This window comes from Xenopus laevis, chromosome 1S (genome assembly GCF_017654675.1).
Source record: "Xenopus laevis strain J_2021 chromosome 1S, Xenopus_laevis_v10.1, whole genome shotgun sequence".
Taxonomy (NCBI): domain Eukaryota; kingdom Metazoa; phylum Chordata; class Amphibia; order Anura; family Pipidae; genus Xenopus; species Xenopus laevis.
The window spans coordinates 155,630,127-155,655,689 of record NC_054372.1 but is presented as its reverse complement, the minus strand read 5'-3'; the positions used below and the strand labels follow the sequence as shown (position 1 = coordinate 155,655,689).

General features: G+C 36.3%; 1 protein-coding gene across 1 annotated transcript in view; it reads right to left on the bottom strand.

The window, feature by feature from the left end:
* Positions 1-25,563, bottom strand: part of fbn2.S (fibrillin 2 (congenital contractural arachnodactyly) S homeolog) — a 135,597-nt gene that overhangs the window by 68,504 nt on the left and 41,530 nt on the right. Inside the window, exons 6-24 of the mRNA XM_041580411.1 lie at positions 24,809-25,006; positions 22,626-22,751; positions 21,784-21,909; positions 19,533-19,685; positions 19,030-19,209; positions 18,337-18,477; positions 15,481-15,600; positions 13,588-13,713; positions 11,911-12,033; positions 11,682-11,804; positions 11,081-11,233; positions 10,265-10,318; positions 9,924-10,049; positions 7,971-8,096; positions 6,439-6,558; positions 4,299-4,436; positions 4,170-4,220; positions 1,113-1,238; positions 227-454 (exon numbers count right to left, since the gene is read on the bottom strand). Of these exons, the coding sequence (XP_041436345.1) occupies positions 227-454; positions 1,113-1,238; positions 4,170-4,220; positions 4,299-4,436; positions 6,439-6,558; positions 7,971-8,096; positions 9,924-10,049; positions 10,265-10,318; positions 11,081-11,233; positions 11,682-11,804; positions 11,911-12,033; positions 13,588-13,713; positions 15,481-15,600; positions 18,337-18,477; positions 19,030-19,209; positions 19,533-19,685; positions 21,784-21,909; positions 22,626-22,751; positions 24,809-25,006 (2,538 nt within the window). The remainder of the gene's footprint in view (positions 1-226; positions 455-1,112; positions 1,239-4,169; positions 4,221-4,298; positions 4,437-6,438; positions 6,559-7,970; positions 8,097-9,923; positions 10,050-10,264; positions 10,319-11,080; positions 11,234-11,681; positions 11,805-11,910; positions 12,034-13,587; positions 13,714-15,480; positions 15,601-18,336; positions 18,478-19,029; positions 19,210-19,532; positions 19,686-21,783; positions 21,910-22,625; positions 22,752-24,808; positions 25,007-25,563) is intronic.

Here is a 25,563-nt window from a genome sequence, read left to right as displayed (position 1 = left end):
GAAGACATAATGCTAATATCTAAAAACAACCACAACTGTAGCAATCTAACATTGAAAGCACAAACCATTGCATGTCACTAGTCATTAAAGCATAGGAATACATTAAAACGCCTCACTGGATGAAAAAATTGCAAATGGGGAAAGTTGTGAGCAAAGAAGTTGTTCACAATTAATACATTTAATGGTGCCTTCTACACACACACGCATAAAAATAATTATAAATTACCTTTATAGAAAGGTCTTCCAGATAGAACATCTCCTCTATTAGTAAAGCCTGGTCCTCTTGGACACAAAAGTTCAAATTCTTGAGAACCAGGTTTCGGACATTCCTCACATTCCGTACCCCAGGCACCTCCAACAGCACAACAGCAAGCATCCAGGCGAAACTTGCCAGGAACTGGGTGAATACATTCATCTTCATCCCATTTTAAAAAGCAGTGTTCCATTCGAAGATCTGCACACAATTAAAGTACAATTATAAAGTATAACACAACATATATTTCTGCAAGCAGTAGCTACAGCTTATCAAGGCCTTGAGAACAGATACGTGACTCTACAATTACAACTCAATTTTAGATTTCCCTATTGCTTATAGTTTTATAGTATAGTTTATAGTTTTCCTGCATTTACACCAATATTTGTCCTGGTTTTCCTAAAATGCTTATACTCAACCAAGTTTTTAGGGTCCAAAATTCACTTTGTCCATCTCATTGTGCATCTGGCTAATTTAATCAGCAGCATTAATTAGCAGCAACAGGCGAGTACTTGTGTTTATTTCAGGTAAAGTTGTTGTACCGTGTTAGCCGGTCGAAATGTTACAGGGTAAAAAAATAACAAAAAGTGGTACAAAGGTGATACCAATAAAGGTATTGCCTTTATACCACTTTTTCCATGAGTTTTCTTGCAAATGCTGTTCCATGGTGTAAAATTAACACAGTGCTGCTTTAGCCTTGATGTTTATTCAGTATAGTTCAGTATTTAAAACAAAGATTAACTGATGGCATAAAGAGGCTAATTGTATGGCCTTGCTTTACTCCAATGGCCATTACTTCCCTTGGCCACCATTTATCTTAATAGTCTTCCCAAATGCTATTGTGATCAGAAAAACTTACCCTGACACAGTCTCCCAGTTCCATCCAATGTCAAGCCATACGGGCACTCACAGAGAAAAGATCCCTTGGTGTTAAGACACAGGCCATTGGGACACACACCTGGAAACACTTCACACTCATTGACATCTGATTGAATATAAAACATATAATTTCATTATAAATTTAAACATGCATTAATAAATAAGCAATACATGTATGATAGGTTAGTGACATTGGAAGTGGTTAGGTATGGAAGTAGACATAATCTTTAATATGGCTGTGCAGCAGCAACACTTGTGCTCTGTATCCAGTTGTCCCCCGGGAGATGGGTCATGCATGTCTACCGTAACCTCACACTGGTAAATACTGTGTATATGCTTAAGAAACTCTAGTACTGTTTATATACAACACATAAGCTGCTGTGTTGCCAGGGTGGCAATCATTCAAGCTAAATCAGACTTTAGAGTAGCCGCTTAGCATATAACAGAGAAGCTGTGTATATATCAGTGAGTTTAGTTCTTACACGGGATGATACGTTTTTATACAGTTTGTACACAGGAAAATAAGATCCAAAACAAAAAGTAACAAAACACACCACCCATTGAAAAGTAAAGGACAGAAACAAAAACAATTTGCCAAGTGATATTTTACACCAGTCAAGTAACTTGAGTGAAATACTTATAATAAGCTGTTTTTTAATTTTTTGCAGTTTAATGAAAATAAAAGTTACGTTTTAATTGGCCATTCTTTTAATTTCTGCCCTATACTATCCAGCGGTGGTGCAATTTGGGATAATCTGTTTCTTTTTGTTTTGATTTTTGATTCTGATACATTAAGATTTAGGTTATTTGGTGTAAGATTTTTCTTATAAAACAGGACATTTACTGCCAAGAAACAGTTTTTGTAGATGAGGTATTAATAGACACAAACTTTAAATATAAGGTGGCTCACAAGGGGTTGCAATGACTTAGCAAGGCAAACACACTAACTAGCAAAGCCCATATATGTTTACATTCTTTGCTAAAATTTTATTTTACTTGTAGATTTCCTGTCTAGTTTAGATCACTGTTCTGTAGGATCAACATTTGCTTGAACTGAAAGGATGTCTGATATTTTTCTGTAGAATGCGCTAAAGTAAAGAAAAGTCAGGCCTTTTAAGTTTAACAGGCAATACATTAACCCCAAGTCAATGACCATCAAATGAAGACATAGTATGCTACAGACAGCTGAATCTTAAGACAATTTGCATCACCCTTTGGGATGCACAAATCCCATATTTGGTTTGGGATTAAGTTGAATCAGGAGGATTCAAATTCTGATACGTACAAGAGCATGGCCAAGCTGAACCCTTAAAATCATGTGGCTTTAGGTCACATGATTAAGAAAATTGCAGATATCCCACACCCCTCCTTCTGCCTTAACCTGCATGTGAAAATTAGGGTTCCAGTTCAGTTTGGGTTTTGGCTGAATCCCAATAAAATGGATTTGGTGCATCCCTAACTAGGGATGTCGCGGACTGTTCGCCCGCAAACTAATTCGCGCGAACATCGACTGTTCGCGTCCGCCGAATGTTCGCGAACGCCGCGCGACGTTTGCCAATTTGGGTTCACCTTAGCTGGCGCTTATTTTTGACCTCTCACCCCAGACCAGCAGATACATGGCAGCCAATCAGGAAGCTCTCCCTCCTGGACCACCCCCACACCCCCTGGACCACTCCCCTTCCATATATAAACTGAAGCCCTGCAGCGTTTTTTCATTCTGCCTGTGTGTGCTTGGAAGAGCTAGTGTAGGGAGAGAGCTGTTGAGTGATTTGAGGGACAGTTGATAGTAACTTTGCTGGCTAGTAATCTACTTGATACTGCTCTGTATTGTAGGGACAGAACTCTGCAGGGATTTGAGGGACATTTTAGGTTAGGTAGCTTTGCTGGCTAGTAATCTACCTTCTACTGCAGTGCTCTGTATGTAGCTGCTTGTGGGCACTGCTTCTGATCTCATCTGCTGACTGCTGCCTGTAACCCAATAGTCCTTGTAAGGACTGCTTTTATTTTCTTTTTTGTTTTTTTTACTTTGCTACTGTAAGAGCCCAGTGCTATTAGTCTAGCTGTGTTGGTGAGTGGGACTGTTGTGCTGCTCCTCCTAGTAGTTCACCACTACCAGCACCAACCAGAGTCAAAATTGTTACAAAGTATCTTATTTGCACCTGTTAGCTGTTCTGAGCTCTCTGCCAAAAGCTAATTAAGTTAGAAACTGTTTTTTTTCTGGCTGTTCAGTTCAGAGAAAAGAGGGTCTTTCCAGTACAAAAGAGGGACAGGGGGTTGAGTGGTCAAAAGAGGGACAGTTGGGAGGTATGCAAGTGCCACCTAGCTGTGTGAGCTTTTTCACATTCTGTCTAAATAACAATAATAATTCCGTGTCCGTAAACATCACCTGAGTGATGTTTTTACAGCAGCAATAATATATTCCGTACCCACTACTGTATACGTTGCCCTTGCAGGCATTGTTTGCCCAGTCTTTAACCAAGTGCCACCTAGCTGTGTGAGCTTTTTCACATTCCGTGTCCAGAAACATCACCTGAGTGACGTAGTGTGATTTCTGCCCTTTACAGCACAAAACGCAGCGCTGTGTCAACAATGTATTTTTCAGATACATTTTTGCCCTTGATCCCCCTCTGGCATGCCACTGTCCAGGTCGTTGCACCCTTTAAACAACTTTAAAATCATTTTTCTGGCCAGAAATGTCTTTTCTAGCTTTTAAAATTTGCCTTCCCATTGAAGTCTATGGGGTTCGCGACGTTCGCGAACCGTTCGCATTTTTGACGCAAGTTCGCGAATATGTTTGCGAACATTTTTTCCGCCGTTCGCTACATCCCTATCCCTAACTTGTTTAGCTCAATATATTTAGAGAATTAAATATTACAAATGAAATAATATATTTATTTTAGGTTTCCTAGTATCATTATTCATAAAATTAACTTTTAAACTGTCCAAAACTCTTTCCAGTACATTTTGAAAATCATTCACTAAATATTCAAAATATTAAAATATTAAGTAAGGATTATATATATTTAAGGATTTTCACCTTCACACAAGACTCCTTTCACTCGTGCAAATCCCCTGGGGCAAGTAGGGTCTACAAAAAAACAAACAAATAAAATGAAATGAATTTCCAACTATTATGTTGTCAAAACAAATGTAAACAGTAATGTACCTATTTCACATCGTTCACATGGACTTCCCCAGGCAGCTCCCAAAGTAGCGCAGCATTCTGACTTCAATGTTGCTCCATTTATATTGACTTCACATCGTCCATCTTGTATATTAAGCCAACATGTTCCTTTAAGGCTGTCTGTGATAAATAATCAATGGTTGTGTAAAAACATTTAAACGTGTCATAAATTGTATGCCTTGTACCTTAAAGGAACAGTAACGTCAAAAAATAAAAGTGTTTTAAAGTAATGAAAATATAATGCAGTGTTGGCCTGCACAAAACTGCTGTGTTTGCTTTAGAAACACTACTATTATGTATATAAATAAGCTGCTGTGTAGTCATGGGGGCAGCCATTCAAAGGACAAAAGGCTCAAGTTACACAGCAGATAGCAAATAAGCTCTGTCTGTGCAGGGCAATAGTACATGATATTTTCATTACTTTAAAACACTTAAATTTTTTGGTGTTACTGTTCCTTTAAGCAAAATGCAGAGAAAGACCATTTTGCTTCTGATCATTGAAATAACAGAAAGTCTTCAAAATAGGTGTCTGGTCTTTTCCAGTGTACCTAAAAATGCACATAGGTAATTCCAAAACAAGGAGGTTTTATGGCATAACTTAAAAGACTAAAATCTATAACTGGTGACTGTCCTACAAAGTGACAAGATTGTAGGAATACTGTTACTATTTCTTAGTAATTATAATTATTATTATTAACATGTATTTTAAGAGCTCCAATATATTGCACAGTGCTATAAAATGAATGTGCTTATACAAAGAAATCATATACATATAAAATACAAAGTTACATACATAACAACCAGTACTGGTACAAAAGGTAAGAAAGGCCCTTTGCAAAAGAGCTTTCAATCTAAAGGGAAAGAGACACAAGGTGTTGGAGTGGGCAAGATCAGAAATAAGCAAGGTGAGAGATGTAGCATATGGTATTACTTAGTAGCTAAACAGAGTGAGGGTAGGCTTCTCTAAATAAGTGTGTTTTAAGAGATATTTTGAAAGCAGAAAAGTGCAAGCGTGAGGAGGTAATGATAGAAGAGTTGAGGAGCAGGTCAGTAGAGGAGTGTAGTAAGCAGTTGGGTGAGTATCTAAAGATGATACGTTTCTTGGATATGTTCTTTAGGTGAAATTTACATGACTTTATAAGTGACTGGATATGAGGAGTGAAGGACAAGGTAGACTCTAGGATAACCTCAAGGCCTTTGCAGAGATGGGGTGATAGTGGAATTGTTAACTATGATAGATGCTTCTGGGATGTTATGGGTGTTATTAAGCGGAAAGAGAACCATTTTCGTTTTAGAGAGTTTTAATTTAAGGAAGCGTTGTGTCATCCAAATAAAGATAGCAGACATGCAGGAGGAGACCCGAGTTAAGAGCTCTGGATTGAGATCAGGAGAGGAGAGATAAATCTGAGTATCTTCAGCATAGAGGTGCTATTGGAAACCATACAAGTTTATTACTTTGCTGAGGGAGGAAGTATAGAGTGAAAATAATAAGGGGCACAGGACAAAGCCCTGAGGAACCCCAATAGAAAGAGGTAGTGGAGAAGATGATACTCCATTGTAGGAACAATTAGAGAGTTAAAAAGAGAACCAGGACAGGGCTGTGTCACGAAGGCCAAGTGAACAGAGGGATTGGAGGAAGGGAGGATGATCCACAGTGTCAAATGCAGCAGAGAGATCAAGAAGTAATAGTAGTGAAAGTGGTTGTTGGCTTAGGGAAGAATGGAAGTTATGTGCTTTGACTCTCTCAGCTCAACTTGTACTCCCTCCCGTAGGACTATTGGCTATTTACCAGCAACAAAATTAACTTACAAATTCACTAAATGACTAGTAGTTATAGTGTATTTGGAGGTGTTAGACTTTCCAAGGACTATTAATGACTAATCTTTTCTTGGTGTATGAATTGAAATTTCTCCTTTTTAGACCTAATTCTGTTTTTCCACTCTGGCACTGACTTAAACAATTGTAGAAATGTTCTGCCATGTACATATTATATAATAACATTATATAACATTGAAGGCTCATGTTAAGGTATACTATGCAAAATCGACAGCTTGCAAAAAATATTTACTTTTCCTATATTTTGCATCAGTGTCTTAGAGGCTTAAAAGTTATTAAGACGCACCTACACAGATGAGGCCAGTTGAATCCAGTTTGCTTCCAGGTGAACACTCACAACTGAATGAGCCAAGAATATTTCTGCAAGCCCCATTGACACAAGGGCTACTTTCACATTCATTTATATCTGCAATGGCAAAATGACCTTGATTAGATCTGCCCAGTGAAATATTGCTGTATGTGTATTAGTGTGTCTCCCCTGCTTTCATCTATCTACATTTAGTATTTGCTCAACATTTGTCTTAGGTTACCAACATGATTTAATATGGTGTACATAACTGTATATTTTTAAATATAATTTAAATCTTGGCTGAGATTTGCGCTCTCTGTCTCTGTAAGGTCCCGGTTAATTGTCACTAATAAATTAGAACAATGTTTTCATGGAATGTTTTAGTATTCCAAGCCATAGCATGTTGTGCACAAACAGAAAGACTTGATTGTTTCTGTCATTTAGGGCTCCACCAGTTTTTAGACAATTCATAGAAAGTTAGCGAGAAACAAAATATTGTATAAAAGTGTCTTTGGTTTTCAGAGCTAAATGAGGCAATGACCTACATTAAACAGATGGTGCTAAATTTTGCGCTTCCTGCATAAAGCGTTATTGCATGAAATAGTTACACTATATAACAACTCCATTTGCTCCTACACTCCTTCTGACTATCTGGGTGCCATATATAAGGGTTCAAATGAACATTTTCTCTAATATGTAAAGTATTATACTGAAATAACACAATGAATATAAAGAGCATGTAAACATTTTTATTAAAAAAGCACACAGAAGTTAAATATAGGAAAAAATATCTCTCCGAGAATTATTAAATATTTACTAAATGCTTGTTCTTCTATAAAGGTGACTGAGACTATACACACTCCATAATTAATATGATAAAAGTATTTCAACTTGTGTTACCATATGCCTTTATTAAACATATGTTTCATATCAGTGAAGCATGAAATGCAAGTGTTTAGCAAAGCTACATAGCAACATAGGTTGCAAAAGTTTACCCTGGTCAAAGAACTAATAAGAACCTATGGGATATTGTCTTTCAAAAGGAGAAAAACCATTAAAGCTAATTGCTGGTTGGTTCCTATTGGTTACAAGATGTGCATTGATAACTGTATAATATACTACATTACTGTGCTATTACTACATAGTAACACAGAAATGCATGCTTGTATACATGTGAAAGAAAATTTGAACAAAATGCAACAAGCCAGTAATAGCTCACCCCCAGCATGCCTATAAGCTGGCGCTGAGCTTTAACTGGCCACGTATACTTGTTGCACTCTGTTTAACTATGAGATGTAGGCATAGCAAGTCAAGTCATACTGTAGATGGTGTGAAATGGTTCGCATTATTATTTAGCAAAAATGCACTTAATGTTTTTCTCATCTACTTTAACAAAACCCAAATAGTGAATGGTGCAAACAAGTTCAAACACTGAACATAACCACATTTCCTGTAATGTTTTAATTAAGGCCATTTAGAACAAATATTTATCAGTATACAGAGAAAAATAACAGTTAATCGTTTTTTACCTTCACATGTTTCACTATCACTTCTGAAAACATATCCTTTAGGGCATGTACAGCTGTAACTTCCTGGTGTGTTTCGGCAAAGTCCATTGTCGCATAGCAGTCTGTTCACTAAGCACTCGTCAATATCTAAAATAATAACAAAATTGTGTCATGTCAAAGATTATAGATTCCAATTTCAATGAAGAAGTTAACTTGAAGGGGCCATAAACCAGGAGTGGTTTCTCCAGACTGATGTCTTGGGCCCAATCAAAGCCGGGGGTCCAGGCTTCCATGAAAGGTGTAATAAGTTGGATCAGAGTGCCTTGATATACACTCAGCTCCCTGTTCTTTGCATGTGCCATAATGACATTTAATTGTGTCACTTCACACTGGTGTCTGAATGTGTTCAACACAGCAGGACATTTTTAAAACTAAATTACATCTAGTCGGGTTAGAAAGATAACGCAAATCACAATACTTATAACTTCTGAAACAGAGATGTGTTGAAACCATTTATAAAGAATGAACTTTGCATTACAGTAATCTGTTGTTGGAATGCATCATGTGCCAAGAAAGAATACCACGTGATGGTACTTTAGGAATATGAGTCTTAAAAAGCAGCTGCAAAGCTCAAGCAGATGTAAATGTTTGTTTGTATTGCCGCAGAGAATGTTCAGTATGAAAAGAAAAAACACAATTAATTCTCTAGCTTGTTTCTATTAAAATGACACAAAGCCAACAGAAAACAGTTTAAGAATATACTACATGGACAGAATTATATGGATACAGAACATCACTCCTTTAACCTGTGTATTAAGCATTAATTGAATTGAGAATGGTGAACAAATAGAAACTCAGGATCATTTGGGGCAAGAGAGAAATACAAGAAACTCTACGAGCTGGGTAATATACTTGAGCATCTTGAAGGAGGCAACAAGTGTTTAGTCAACTCAACATCCTGACATCAGATAAAATACAGATTTATAAGGACAAAAAGAGTTTAAATAATTGGAGTGTTCCTTGCCAGTGAGCACTTTTTTCCTGAGTTGGTACACCATTTTAAAAAACAAACTGGCTCAATGTTCTATAATGAGGAGTATAGAGCCGCCTCAATTCATCCACTTCCATGTATCCATTGTACTGTATTTTTGTGCACTGTGGATGTGTCTAGCCTCTACACGTTTACCCCCATGATGAGGAGGTGGAGGCAGTAAGCCAACATCTATTTAGAACTCTCCCACATGATCCACATTTGCCCATTTTTCTTTGCAACCTCCTACAAATTATTTTAGGTTTGGCACAAAGCATTATCTTTAAAGACATGGCTCCAGTATGTGTGTGAACATGACACCTAATTATTCAAAAAAAGTCCTTCTCTTGACTTTTATATTCCTTGACGCTTCCTTACCTCATTGCATCTCTTCACTTGTCCACACATTCTCCACATGTTCCAGGACATCTACTCTATGCATTCCAAAGCCACTGTCACATTTACTGTCCCCTGCCATAAACCTTTGTTCTTGCTTCAACTTAACTTTTAACTTCTATCCCTGAATTCTTCTACATGTAACTGTCAGGGCACTAGCATCTAATCTGTTTCAACTGTATAACCTATAACCATAGACCTCAACCAATGGCAACAGAACATTATTAACCTCCTATTTGTGGCAAGAAGTGAGCCATGTAAGCTTAATGGGAAATGACTGTTTTTGCCTCTGGTACTTAATCTTCAACTTAATTGTAATTATTGATGTTATGTAATTTGTCTGTTCTGTTAATATATTGTTTGAACTGTAAAGTTCTGAATACAGAAGTAAACCTAGATAAATAAACACACCTACAATTATCAGTAAAGAAAATCCATCAAGAACACATTTCAAAATATGAGTTGTAGAAGTGTGACAAATAAAAGAGGACATTTAATAATACAGTTATTCTATTGAAAAGTTATATAAATCAACTCTAAGAACGTACCTATACAATTTTTGCCTGAAGAATCTGATTCAAAGCCACTATTACAATTGCAGCGAAAGCTTCCACGAAGGTTTTCACAAATTCCATTGGCACAGATATCAGGGTCCAAAGCACACTCGTTGATATCTAAGAGAATTATAGATGCACCTTATGAGTCTCTCTCTGTCTATATATTAAGTTTGGTGAAAAAACATTAACAGAGATTTCTAAAACTAAGAGAAGTAAGAATTGGGGTTTTTCAAACATTGATCTTCCATAATACATGAGGATTACATTTCACAGATTTCTGTTGATATGACATACTGTATACAGAAATGTTGAAAATAAATGATAAAGTTTACCTCTTCCATCAACAGTAATACCGATGCCTCCACTGCATAAACCTTGAAATTCAGCTATTTCACAAAACAAAAACATACATAAAATATTTGACACTTAGGTTTTCCAAACTTGATTCAAATGACAAACATGGCAATTTAGGGTTAAATGCCTAATAATTCTAATCTCAGTGCAGCACTTTAAATACAGACATTTCATGTGCTACTGCTACATGGCAAGCTGGCTGCAGTTACCCAGAAAGCAGAAATACTCAGCAGGGACTGATTAGGCAATTGGCACACAAGGCATATTCTCCACCAGCAAAGTTCAGCCAGCAGAAAAGCCTCTAAAATTGCCAATGCTGACTCCCATTAATTTAAACTTGAGATTGCATGACAGCTCTAGTAGTAGATAAGGTGACAGTTGTAGTTTTGGCTACTTCTCTGGCTGAAAAATGCTGCAGCTGCTGTTTTTATTGTAATATAGAACCATATTGTTTAGATTTAATATATACGCACATCAATACTGTAAGCGAAACCATGCAGGCAAGATTATGTTGCAAATAGTCCTTGTTTTCTAAATTATGGTGACCTTGTGATCATGGAAAGCTCCAACAAGCTACACATTTTATTTCATGTCTTTCTCACATCCTATCTGCCTAAACAAGATTTGTCCTGCACTTTGCACAGCGCTATACTTTTATCAGATGCTACAGATATTCACTGGCCAAGCTGTTAAATTGTATGACATGTAAATTAGTGATCGACTCCAGAGTGACATGTAGGCAGTTTCCTAATACCGTTTCCTAATACTGGAAATTGCTATAATTGAAGCCATACCGGAATTCCGGGGAGGGCAAGGATGGCAAGGTTCCCCAAATCCATAGTCCGGATTGGCACAACAACATTCAGATTTGGTCACAGCTCCAGGAAAAGGACGAACACAGAGGCCTTTTTTGATTCCCCCATAGCATGAACTACGCATATGTGTGTCTTATAAAGAATTAAAAAAAAAAAGTGTTAATCACGATGGATGTAGGGAGTTCTAGAACCCCTACTAGATGGGAGTCATGATCATTTACTGGATTTAAGACTTAGATTAAAAGTTATTTTTTGTGGGTCACTCTACAGGTCTCTCTACAGAAGCTGATGATTAACATAGCATTTTGCAAATATCACATTAAACAAAATGTAAAATGTATGTTTTTACACACATTAATTTCCAGTCTAGCATGATTGCTGAATTTATAATGTTGAGTTAATACTTGGCTAAAAAATAGAAGGAGCTTGGGGGGTGGGTGCCTAAGGGTGAGAAAAGCAATTCCCAGAAAGCATACTTTAGGAAGGCAGATATATATTTTGTGGGGATGGAAGAGAGATCTGAATTTTTTCCCCTATCCCATAAAAATTAAATAATGCCATATGCTTAAGCTGTAATTACCTACGCAAACACGGCCATCCACTCCAATGGCCAAACCTGGTGGGCAATCACAACGGTATGAACCTTCAGTGTTGATACAGTGACCGTTCATGCAGATGCCTGGGGTCTGACACTCATCTATATCTGCAGAAAGTAATTCATCATAATGTGTAATTACTATGACATTGAACTGCAATCTGAATATTTTTTACACATACATGGTATATGCTGCATTCATATTTATACATACCAGTGCAATAGCGACCATTGGAGGCGAGTACAAAGCCAGGCTTGCATATGCATTTGAAACTGCCGTCCTCATTTATACACATTCCATTCAAACACATATTTGTGGTGGAGCATTCGTCATGATCTAGGGGCACAAATATATTCATTATATGTGTATTGTCTGAAATGTATCTTTTATTAGGAAAATGCATAGAGCGTTAAGCTCTTGCTATGACTTCATGTTAAATGCAGATTAAAATAAACCTCTAAATTAGGGATGTCAAGCTCACACATTATAAATGTTCCCAGTAGTATCCTCTGCAACAGTCTTTATCCATGGACTTACATCTGTATTATGCAGTAAGTAGGGAATACAGGTACAAAACATTTGCCATGGAGCAAGATGATAATAGCTGGGGCAGTAACCTCAAAATGCAGACTATTCTAACCGGTCAATTTATTAAAGGTGTGTATTTGTAACAACTATATTATTTAAATTCTTCCAACAAGCAGTTAGCAGCCATTCAAACTACAGGGTTAGAAGGACCAATCATCTGAAAGCACATTATCCATGTGCATCTAATCTTACTTGCTCAGTTTGGACACTACTGCCAAGGACCTTATTTCTTCTATGGCATTTGCACTGTTCAGCTGTGCATACAAAACATGCCAAAGAGAGCAGTTAGACAGTGACAATGAATTTATGAGATTCACTAACAGTGTCGCAATGACATGTTCAGCAACAGGAACAAACTAGAAGTAAAATTGGGGTTCTATAAAAATTGCTGCCAATTTGCTCCAGTCTAGTAACCCCATAGCCACTAATGAGATGATTACTTTCATTTTTATAACTGCAATGGATGGTAAAGGCCTATTGCTGTCCATTACTGCATAACTATTATGTGCAATGTGTTATTTGCACAGTTAAAACTGTATTAACTTAAATGACAGACATAGTTGTGATTGATACGTTTCATCCAAAATTGTTTCTACTCATAAATAAAGGGCATAAAGGATAAAAAAATAGTTCAGATTCAGTTTAATACAACTACAATTCTTCTGAATACCAAACATAATGCTGGATATACTGAATTCCCATAAATCCAATTTCATCACATGTCTACCCACCCTTCAAAAAATAAACTCTGTAGTCTACAACAAAACAATATTAAACAACAAAATAGATTTCTGACCCAGAGTTTGGGTTTATGCCTTTCCAAAAAAAGATACATTGACATACATAATATATAATATATATATATATATATATATATATATATATATATATATACTGTAGAACAAATGCAGGCTTCTCTTAACTATGGTGGAGTTTAAAGGACAGGGAAAGCTGAATTCACTGTGGGTGCCAATATGTTAGGAATAGTGACAAGTGATTTTTTTTTACAAAGTTTAACCCTGAAAATGATGCCCATAGGCCAATAGGTGAAAAAAAATTTTGTCGGCAATAGACTTGCATTTCAGTGAATTTTTGCCGAAGCGAAAACGGGTCCGATTCAACCATCATTAGTTAGGAACCCTGCCAGTACAATCAGTTGTTATGTTTTATGTAGAGCCATGTCACCATATGTTATACCTTTCTCAGACATCCCTCGGTAGACTCAAGCATGCGCATTAAAGTGTCATCAAGAAAGCATCATGCTGTTACAAAAATACAGGTTTTCTTTTCAACAGTAATTACCTGCACAGTTGTTGCCATCAGGGGTCAATTCAAACCCAGCATTACATATACACTGAAAGCTTCCCTCTGTGTTCACACATCGGCCATGTTTGCAAATAATTACATTCTGGATACATTCATCAAAATCTAGAATTAGGCAGATATCATTACTATTAAGACAGATCTTAACTGAAATGTTCTTGTCAAGCTTGATGCTCTCTTTTCCTTCACAGACAATATATCAACTTTGTCAACTTTAAGGAGGCAACAAAAGAAATTAAATACATCTTGTGAGTAGTCTCAAATGTATCACAGGGGTTATCATAGGAATGCTGTAGATACCTAGTGGGTACAGCCCTGTGTAGGTAAAGAAATCACCCAATTGCCCCACTTAACGCTGTGTTTTGACATCAGCTTTGCTTTCTTGGCAGGGCTGCTCTGTGGTGTCAGTAACACTGTGAAAGGAACTGGGTGTACTAGTGCTGTGAGTACTGTTATTGCAGAGAAGTAAGGAGGATGAGAGGAAGAATAGGAGAAACAATGCCATCATACTATCCTATTTAAGGCACAATTTCTGCAAAGTGTTATTTTTATGTAGTGGATATTTTCCATACGGCTATCGTCACATGCAGACTAATGAGAAAATCTCAGGGGCGAGCATAGTGTTCTCACACTGGAAATAAATGAACCTGTTTAAATTTCATAGAAAACAGCAGCTGTAGGTCACATAAAATTACTTTACTTCACTTTTAACATTAGTTACATTGGTTTTGGTAAAATGGTTCGTCTTTGCTCACATCTCAGAGAAGATAAATCTGGTGACAAATCACATTACATTGAACCCAGCAGCTGCACAGTTTCTATAAGATACAGAACTCCATTTGTTTTTGTTTTCTGATTGCCAAAGTGTTTTTGTGCAAAAATGTTTATAGTAACAACACAAATCGCAACTGATGATAGAGCAGAGGGTCATAAACTGAAGCTAAGCTAATCAGCAGTTATGTTACTACAGCTTCATTTACATGATTTATCTTTTTATCTGTGGGCATGATAAATCATTTTTATTCATGCAACTTTGCAACCCGTTCTTTTATAACCATAGAGTTGGACAGGCCAAACTACCTCTCAGTGGGTCCCAGCCAAACACAATTCCTATTAGACCAGTCTTATGTTCTCCCACTTTATTGACACTTATTTATAAAACTGTCTATAACAAATTGTTGTGAAGATGAGCCCTTGATATCATGTTATCTTGTTGGTCATAGGAAGCCCAGTCTGGCACTGCATAGCCTATTTAAAAAAAAATCTAAATGTTATCAGCTTATAATTTGTTTCTGTATCAAAGTAAATATGTTTTAGAACTATACAACCGTATCAAGCTTCAGTGGGAAAAAAATATTAGTTCCTTGAAGGAGACAAACTGTGTAAAAAACAAGAATGTGCCACTGCATTATACTCCTTTAAATATAGAAGGAGTGTGCTTTAAAATGTTATGTCCTGCTGCTTCCTTTGCTAGGCAGTGCAAGGGAGCCAGCGTCACCCAGCATACTTCACTGTTGTATAAGAACCAATTAGTAGCTAGATGGACCTGATAGGAAACCGGAGCCTGTCTGTGCTTATGTGACTGCCCAGTCTTTGCCCACCTATTTCCCACCTACTGTGCTTCTGGCAGGGGTCATTACAATACCCCCACCCTTCATTTGTACCAAAGGGTCCAGTATCAGATTTATAGGGAGTGCCAATAAAGGGACCATTTTTGAAGTTAATGACAATTTTTAGCACAGAGTGAAAGCTTACACATATAAAATGTATAATTTGAATATATTCTAGGGCTATCTTTCAAATATAATTCCCCAGTCAATCTAATAGGAACAGAGATGATTAACATCAACCAGAGCCGGTGAGCTGGCTTACCAATGCAAGCTTGTTTTGTTGGAGTCCTCTGAAAACCTGAATGGCATTTGCAATAATATGATCCAGGCGTGTTAACACAGTCTCCGTTAGTGCATGGATTTGATGTGCATTCATCAACATCTGTTTGTAGCAATGAAAGGTAATTACGGTATATGTTTTGCAATTTATGGTCCAAAATGTAGAATTTAAAGACATGTCATTACAGATACTCAAATACCAAATGTGAAGTTTCCAGTTTGAAGATTAGCTTCCCAGGATTACAATTTATACAAGTTACCCACAATTGTCCAAACGAACCAAATGGAATTTATGTATGCATGGAAAAAAGTAAGAAAACACTGTTACAATTTTATCAGCACAAATAAACCCAGTTAATTATGGCTTCTGCTGCAAAAATGTCATGCTTTCCTCCCAAATAATTGGTACCTGTATATACAAAATTTTCAAAACAGAGATATATGCGGGACAAAGATATGGCAAATCTGTTTTCTCCATCAGATCCCAGAATCAAAAAATACTGTACAGACAAACCTGATTGGCCACAGAATGGAAATCTCAAAGGCAATCTCTAAATTACAAGGTTTACAGATACATTTCATCAGTTTTATTAGATCAGATACCAAGCTAATTTTCTTCTGTGGCCAAATTCGACTTGGGCAAGGATCATTTCAGACTTGCGTAAATAACAATTGTATAAATAGATGAAGTCGAAAACCTTTTTCTTCTTGAACTGGATAGAAATCATAAAGCTGCCATACTTGCTGTTTTATATGTAAAGGTTAACTTATATACAAAGAAAAAATAACTGAAGTAACACCATACAGTTTTAATTATCACTAGGAAAATGTAACCATTGGCTGCTCTTTCAGCCTAGGCAGGCTGTAATCAGAGGAAAAGAAAACTACCACTATTGGGGAAAGCAAAGTACTCACTATTAAAGCCTTCTGTCCACTCTGTATTGGCAGAATGGCTGGGACAGCAGAATCAGTGGCATCCCAGTTACATTGTCCTACTGCTAATTGCACAAGATGTAACTGCACTCATAAGCCATTTAACTTCTAAGCAAAAGCTTATTATGTCATGGGAAATGTCATGTTCTTTATTATGAGGGCAAGGAAAAGCTCACTCTACTTTAAATGTTTCAATATGGGATTATCCAATGGCACAGAATGATAAAAAATATATATATTTTTGATGAAAATGTTTTATTTAAATATATAAATATTGGTGCAAGTCATTGCCAATGTTTTGACATAGGAAATTGCATTATTTTCAGCATGCAGAATTACAAAAATATTAACATGATGTTCTTTTTGCACAAGTCTGTACTGTACCTTATGTTGGAAAACTAGAATACTGTCACATTCATGGTGGAGGTATCCCCCAGCATCAATAAATGCCACACTTGCCCAATTTAGAAACATAGGTGCTTAACAGCAACAGTTGAGTTACCCCTAGCAAGCAATCAGAAATGAGTTTTAATCAGTCTACAAGTTCCAAAATAATAGCAAATATCTGATTGGTTGATGCGTGCATCTGCACTGGTGCACTTTATCATCTGAGCTAGAAAATGAGCCCCAATGAATTTCATGGAAGGTATGTGATATGATGTGTGCACTCATTAGTATAGTAATAAAAAAGCTGACTTGGAAGGCTAATGGTATTAAGATATATACTTATAAAACATTAATACAGACACAGTAAATATATTTTGCTGAATTATTTTTTACGCAGATAAGAATGCACCATATAAGATTTGGCAAAAACAGACCAGATACGAACTCTATCTATCAGCAAATCCACATTTAAGCACAATCCCCCAAAATTGTATGGTATTGTAGGTAAAATTTTGATTTTGGCTGTCCATTGTTTAAAAAACACATTCCTTTTAGGGATTGGATTAATTTTGGCTGAACACAGGATTTGTCTGAATTCTGCAAAACAAGTGCTGCAATTTGGGAATATCTTGAGACAAACTAAGGATGTGGTACATCCCTAATGAAAACCTAAACTAGGCTGAGGTTGTAAGTGATTTCCTGGCTATTTAATCAAAGACAGTTTGGCCACTGAAAACAAACCTGTTGCATTCAGTCATCCTCCAAGTTACACGTGTTTATTCAATGGATGAGAATTTTAGCATACAGATCCAGTACATATACTCTGATGGAAACTGGATTGATCATGCAAGACATTAGAGGACGTAACAACAAAGAAAACTTAAGGCAGCCATACACAAGACAATACTTGCAGGTATCTTACTGCTCGGCCCATGGGCTAAACATACAGATACACTATTTGGTCTCTTTTTGCCAAATATTTTGTTGGATTTATTTGAATTAAGTATTTCAGTGCATTCTTAGCTGAGTAAAAAATAATTCAGCAAAATATTTTTACGGTGTCTGTATTAATGTTCTATAAGTATATAACTTAATATGTCCATTAGCCTTCCCAGTCAGCTTTTTTTATTACTATCCTAATGAGTGCACACATCATATCATATGCCTTCAATGAAATTCAGTGGGGCTCATTTACTAGCTCAGATGATAAATTGCACCAGTGCAGATGCACACATCAACCAATCAGATATTTGCTATTATTTTGAAACTTGTAAACTGATTAAAACTCATTTCTGATTGCTTGCTAGGGGTAACTCTCACTCCACTGTAGCTGTTTAGCACCTATGTTTCTAAATTGGGCAAGTGTGGGCATCTATTGATGCTGAGGGCTACCTCCACCATGACAAGGGGCCATGGGCCATACACTTCTGATCGCTAAGGACTAAAACTATTTTCACTTTATGATGTCATTGGTCTTTTAAATATGTTTTAAACTTTAGACAGACGTGTGTATACGCACCAATGCATTCAGTTTGTGTATCCTGTTTGTATCCCATGTTGCATTCACATCTGTAACTGTTTGGAAGGTTTGGAATACAGCGTCCATTCAAACAAAGATTGGGGTATTGTTTGCAGATGTCTATTGTCTGATTTAGTGTCGCTGGAACACAAAGTGCCAAGTTAATATTTTATTTAGTTCATATCTTGGGTGGGAAAGTTCATCGAACTACAAAGTCTAAGGAACAGTATATATTAACAACAACAGATGGCATGTGATAGCAATATTATTTTGGCAATATGAATTCCTCAACATCCCACCTAGCCCAAATGCTGTACATTAGCTGTCCTGATCATTACAGCTTACAATCTAAAAGTAAAATTAGGTATGAGAGCTCACATATCCATTGCTCCATGAATAATATTATAGAACATTAATTCCAACTGTTTTCTGAAATATTTTATGAAATATTAGCATTTAGATCTGATATATTTGTCAGAATGCATTACCAGCCCTGTCCTTTCATCTTTTTTAAACCTATAGTTCTATTTGATAGCAGGAGAACAAATGTGAACTGCACAATATATTCTAGGTGTGTAGTATACTTACACGAAGGTGTACTGACAGTGAGATACACTGACAATATCGCTACTATATCAAACAGAGGTTTTAAAAATGCAGTCATTAGACTAAAAAAGGAAAATAGTAACGTACCAACCCCTCCATTGATAATTGGACCTTGTCCATCTATTCCAGTTCCTCCAATACCAGGATGAAATCCATTTCCACCAGGTCCTGGGATAAATCCAGTACCTCCTGGTCCAAATCCATTAGGGACAAATCCCCCTGGGCCTCCGAATGAAACTCCTTCAATGCACAGACTACGATATTCATCTAGAAGAACATTATGCAAGCACGAATATATATTAGCAAGGGCAACTTAAGGGCATAGGGCCACTTAAGGAACTAAATGTGACCCACGGTAAGAGCTTCTCAATATACAGATAAGGTTGCTACCTGGTCGGTACTACTGGCCGTTGAAAATCAGACTTTGTGATATGTTATTAATAGAAAAAAAAGAAGATGGAAAAGATGAACCCCTACAGCAGAGAAGCTTATCCTAAAGATTTATACAAATTAAACAAAGAAATTTGCATCAGAAATATTACACAACATTCAGCTGCAAATAAAAATGAAGAGAATACAAAGTCACTCACCTGTGCCCCTGATGGGGCACATTTCAGGAATTGATTGTAACGCCCAGCAACGGCCAAATTCACAGCAGCACTGCATCTTTGTAAACCTGCCAGTCTGCTCTTGAGCACAATGACCATTGACAAGGCTGGAGAAACATACACCGGACCTTTGGTCTGTCAACAAAATAAACATTTGCTTTAATGCCTAATGAGAACTTGGGGAATACCACTTCAAATGACAAGTAAGACAGACCAACCGTCAATACAAAAACTGCATTTCCCTCAAATAAACCCTTAATTTCAAATGCTTCCCATGACTGTTGCTGCCATTTTTGTTGCAATATAAAATGTATCTCAATGCTCTGAGTTAGATTCAACTGTTTGCAAATTATTTACCCTATATTTGTGTGCTGGCCAATGTTCTAACCCACTCTCTCTCTATTTTATCACACAATACATAAATAAAGGCAAAGTGGATTTTCAACACATAAATAACCTCATGCGACCTGAGATGTGGTGATAGTCATGTACAGTTTATCTGAGGACATGGAAATAATTTTAGCTCAGCTAGAGAATTAATGTATTACAATATCTGCTATTTTTGAAGATCCAAAACTCACTTGTTTACTTTTTATTCTCAGGTTATGCAGTGAGATCAACTTTCTCATTAGAGGACAATAGCAGATTACAGTACAGATGTCTAAATTCCAGTTCTCCAGCTGCTCCAAACTACAAGCCCAGTATCCCTCAGAGGCAATATATTATTGATATACTGTATCTTAAACCTGTTTTACTGAAATGTTGACTTTTGATTAAAAAAATAAGCTCTTTTAGCAGTATCATTGTTTTGATTTGTAGATAAATTTGCAGTACAGGTATGGAACTTGTTATCCATAATGCTCAAGACTTGCATTTTTCCATAATTTGGATGTTCATACTTTAAGTCTAATGAAAATCATGTAAACATTAAATAAAACCAATGGGCTGGTTCTGCTTCCAATAAGAAATAATATATCTTAGTTTGGATCATGTACAAGGTACTATTTTATTATTACAAAGAAAAAGGTAATTAAAAATGTGGATTATTTGATTATAATGGAGTCTATGGGAGAAGGCCTTTATGCAATTCGGATCTTTCTGGATAACGGGTTTCCGGATAACAGATGCCATACTTATATATATATGTATATTTAAAAAAAGAATCAAAGAGAAGCACTTACAGAAGTGGACCTTCGAAGCATGATGGAACAAAGACAAAAACACACTATGTATAAATTTGCTATGTTTATGCATAAATTTATAACAAGAACCTACACAAAAGCCTAGTACAGAACATATTCCAGTTAGTTAGAAACCACATGAAAGGTGACAGTGAAGATAGTACAGCAAAGGAATTCCAACAGCACACAGGACTATAGGAAATCTTCAAAATTTATTTCAAAGTGGAGTGCGATGCAACATTTCGGGGAGTAAAACCCCTTTTTCAAGCACAAACTTGTGCTTGACAAAGGGGTTTTACTCCCCAAAACGTTGCATCGCATTCTGCTTTGAAATAAATTTTGAAGATTTCCTATAGTCCTGTGTGCCGTTGGAATTCCTTTGCTGTACTCTGCTGTGGGGCTTGCCGAACCTCCACCAGTGTGCACCAGGCATATTGTTGTTCTCTATTGGGTGTGCGAGATCCTGCCTTGTTCCTAGACAGTGAAGATAGACCACTTGGACTCAAAATAACCCATGTGTAATAAAAGACAAAAAGTTTGCCACAGTAACACATAGCAACCAATAAGATGCATCGAAATAGGTGACCATTAAATGCTACCAAGTTAATGGTTGTTAAGATTTATTATACCTTTTATAACATAATAATATGTAAGCTGACACTGTAGGAGACATTTACCATGACCTCAGGTACAAGTGCAGGAGCGCCAGGGGGCACAAAATCACACCCCTTAATAATTAGTTGAAAAAGCAGTTTCAAGCGGTGTCTTGCTAGACTTTGCAACTCATGCTGGATTCATTTTTTGCTACTTTAACTGTGTTCTGTGAGTAACAATTTACCCCTAGGGTACATAGTAGTGGTATAAGTAAATAAAGCAATACATTTTATTTAGTGGAACATAACTGAATAATAAACATGCTTACATTTGAACATAAATGAAGAACACCTGGGTTTATGAGCTTATTATATACTTCACAGTTATAAAACATTCAGTTATAAAACATTACAGTATATTTAGCAAACATGAGAGAAACTTTAATGTGTTATGCTTACCAATACAGTGCGAGCCATCCCCAGATGTGACATAACCACGTGGACAGATGCAATAGTAACTACCAATTGTGTTTGAACATTCTCCTCCGTTACAAACACCAGGGATAGTGGTACACTCATCAATATCTGGCAAAAGCAATGAGGAAGAAAAACAAGACATTATTGCATGTATTAGTGTTATATGGCATAGTAGAGTCTACATCAATAGAATATATTTGGAAAACCTAAGTAATGACAGGTTACATCATGCAATGACTCCCTGCTTTTTAGTAATGGAATTAGAATACAATAAGGGGCAGATTTATCAGGGGTCGAATAGTAAATTCGAATTTGAATTATCGAATTGTATTTTTGTTCAAAACACACAAAATCTAATTGGGAATAATTTAAAATCTATTTGAATTTCGAGATTTATCAAACCTTGACCCCAATTTTTCCATGAATCACCAAAAGTTTGTGGTGTTTAGAAAAGCTCTAAAAATTTGAGATTTATCAAGTGAAAAAATCCAGAAAAGCCTTTCATGCCAAACTGCGCCAAGTAGAAGTTGTCATGGTGCTATTCATAGGAGAAGTCTATTGGTCCATTTTTAAACCAATCAGAATGTTAAAGGTTTTCAGATTTTATTTTGCTTTGACTTGTCCGAAAAACTTCTACTTTTGTAGTATACTGATTTTTTTTTCAGATAGTCCAGCGATATATATATGGAGTTTGTACGTTCTGCATGCGTCTTCAAAAGGTTCCCACCGGTAGCCCACTTTCTTCCAGTACTCCAATGATGAACAATCTTTGTAAAGAACTGTATTATTTATAGGCTCTATTCCATAGATGATAATACACGCACCTTCACACTTCTGTGTTGTTTCACTTTGCTTGTGTCCCACAGGGCATTTACACTCATAAGATCCATCAGTGTTAATGCAGTTGCCCCCCAGGCAAAGACCTGGAATTGCTTGACATTCATCAACATCTATCAATTGAAGTTAAAATTAACAAAAAAAAAATCAGATGATAAGATTCTCTGTCATTGCATTGTAAAGTAACAGATGTATTGCAATGTACCTAAATTGAACTGCACAACCCTTTACTCAACAACCTTGTACTCAGCAACATAAATCTCCAACTAAATTCAGAATAATATGAATAAAAGAAGATTCAATTCAATACAAAATGGACCACAGCTGGGTTGTTCTCTAGAGCATTACTCTCCAGTATTTAGGCACACAGAATTTTAAATGTTTTAGTTTTAAAGACTGGTGGGATTTTTTCTGGTAGTATATTTAACAAATGTTGATCATTAAATCAATTTTATGTCACATGCTGTTTGTGTATTTTAAGATAACTATTCCAGAAACAAAATAAACTGTACTAATGTATGTATACACAGTACCTACATATACAGCACTCAAACAGTGTTGTACATTTCTTACTGAAATAGCAAATGATGGGGAATTAGGACAAATGCCAAAAATTACATTAATAGTGCCAGCTCAAGGTGATGGACAATCACAGTGTACACTATAACTTTATACATGGAATAAATATAACTCGAAGTCACAGATTTTGCATTGTGAGATGGATATTTATTTCTACAAAAAACATTTGACCCCTCTTCCCTCTGACTTTATTTCAGTGCTATGCTTTCGATCTCTGCTGAAATATCCAGCGCAATCTAAAAGTAAACACACTTCATAGACTAGTCCATGAAGGGAATATAAAGGATGTTTCTAAGTATCACTAAATGACATTGTAAATGTAAAATAACTCAGTTTTCAAATTTCGATGCTTCATTAAAACTAGGGATGCACCGATTCCAGGATTTGGTTTGGGATTCGGCCAGGATTTGGCCTTTTTCAGCAGTATTCGGATTTGGCCGAATCCTTCTGCCCGGCCGAACCGAAATCCTAATTTAGATATGCAAATTAGGTTTGGGGAGGGAAATCACGTCACTTTTTGTCACAAAACAACAAAGTAAAAAATGTTTCCCCTTCCCACCCCTAATTTGCATATGCAAATAGGATTCGATATTTGGGTGAATCTTTCGCGAAGGATTCAGGGGTTCGGCCGAATCCAAAATAGTGAATTCAGTGCATCCCTAAAAAGAACTGTTAAAAAAACTTAATCACAATTCAAGAAAATATTTAATTTAGGAACATCATAAATACTAATATTTAGATTCTATTGTAGAATATTAACACAGAGCAATGCATGCAAGGATTTACTATACCTGTAGTAATTCCAACACAAGTGGCTTTTTGGCACAAAACAATAAACGTTTTGAATATTTAACATGTGGGGAAACAACCTTGTATCTGATTGGGTGGTATTATTTATTGGGTATTTCAATCTCTACTGGAAGCAGTTCCATCAACCCAGCAAGTAATCGTCTATTGCTTTATTTCAATAGAATGTTCCTTTTATATGGTTAACCAGAAACCACTGTTTTTGCCTTCCAGGTTCAGTGCAAATGTTTGATAGTTCTTAATTCAGTATTATCATTAGTAACTATTTGCCAGTAATATGTTGGCTCCCCGAGTGCTGGTGGATACATTGACTAGCCTTGTACTTGTGTTAAAGAGAGCTTATATGATTGACACTTTTGCATAGAGCATTTTTAAAATATTAAGACTTAAATATTATGTAAGGTATCCCACCAGCATGGGAACGTTTTCTTTACGGTCTTCATTGTATCTTGAAGAAAGGGTGTATACGGCATAATTAAAATTGATACTACCTGTAACTGATACAACCATTTTAGGGTTATGATGGATACCCTCCACGCATGAGCTTTAAAGCTTTAGGATTTGTTAATCTACGTGGTTGTACTAGAAGATACATGAAATAGTAATTTATAGTTAGATATTTATATATAACTACATATTAGGCAGGTATCACTTGGATTCAGTGTTGAACTATACATTGGTATTTGTCATTACAAGTAGGTTTAGTAAAAATGGCAAACACTCCAGTTTCCACATCCTAGAAAAGAAACAACATTTGGATATACAAAATGATAGTGCTGTTTACCTTGACATGCTCCACTACGTATGTTTGGAATAAAACCACGTCTGCAAGGTTGTGGCTGAGCAGGGCACATTTCACACGGGTGTCCCCAAGCACGTCCAATGGTGGCACAGCAAAGAGTTTTGGTGCAAACTATACCAGTGACTTGACCCTGGCACATTTGATTACTAACTTGCGTAAAACAGGGTCCTGTTCTGTAGTCTGAAAGAAACAGAAAGTGGAAATCTGGTAAGGACTGAGCAGTTACTAAAAACAACATAATACAGTGACACACATACAAGGGAGAAAATACATGACATAGCAACAACATACTTTTATTTTTCTGGCAGATATGTAGACATATCTAACATAATTTACACTCTATCTTTTACAATCTATATTTTTTTGTTTTGTTTGTGTGTTTGTTTTGTTGTAAAGCCGTCAGACTTCACATTTGAAAAGATGGGACTTAATAAACCTAGCATCCAGGAAGAAGTTTGGATGTTAGAACAGAAGATGAATAAAAAAAGGTATAAATACAAATATAAGCAATAATGAACATGAATAAAAATACAATTAAAACCTCAAAATAAACCTGTTTTTGGTGGAAGACTAATTATGCAAAGGCAAATAAAATAAAAAAAATGTGAAAACAAACCCAATTATATAACTGAATTAAGCTAAAAGCAACTACAGGCATCGGGTCTTCTGCATTCAACCAATACTGTTCATGAATATTTAGGAAAGGTCAACTTATAATTCTATGAAATAAGTAGCTG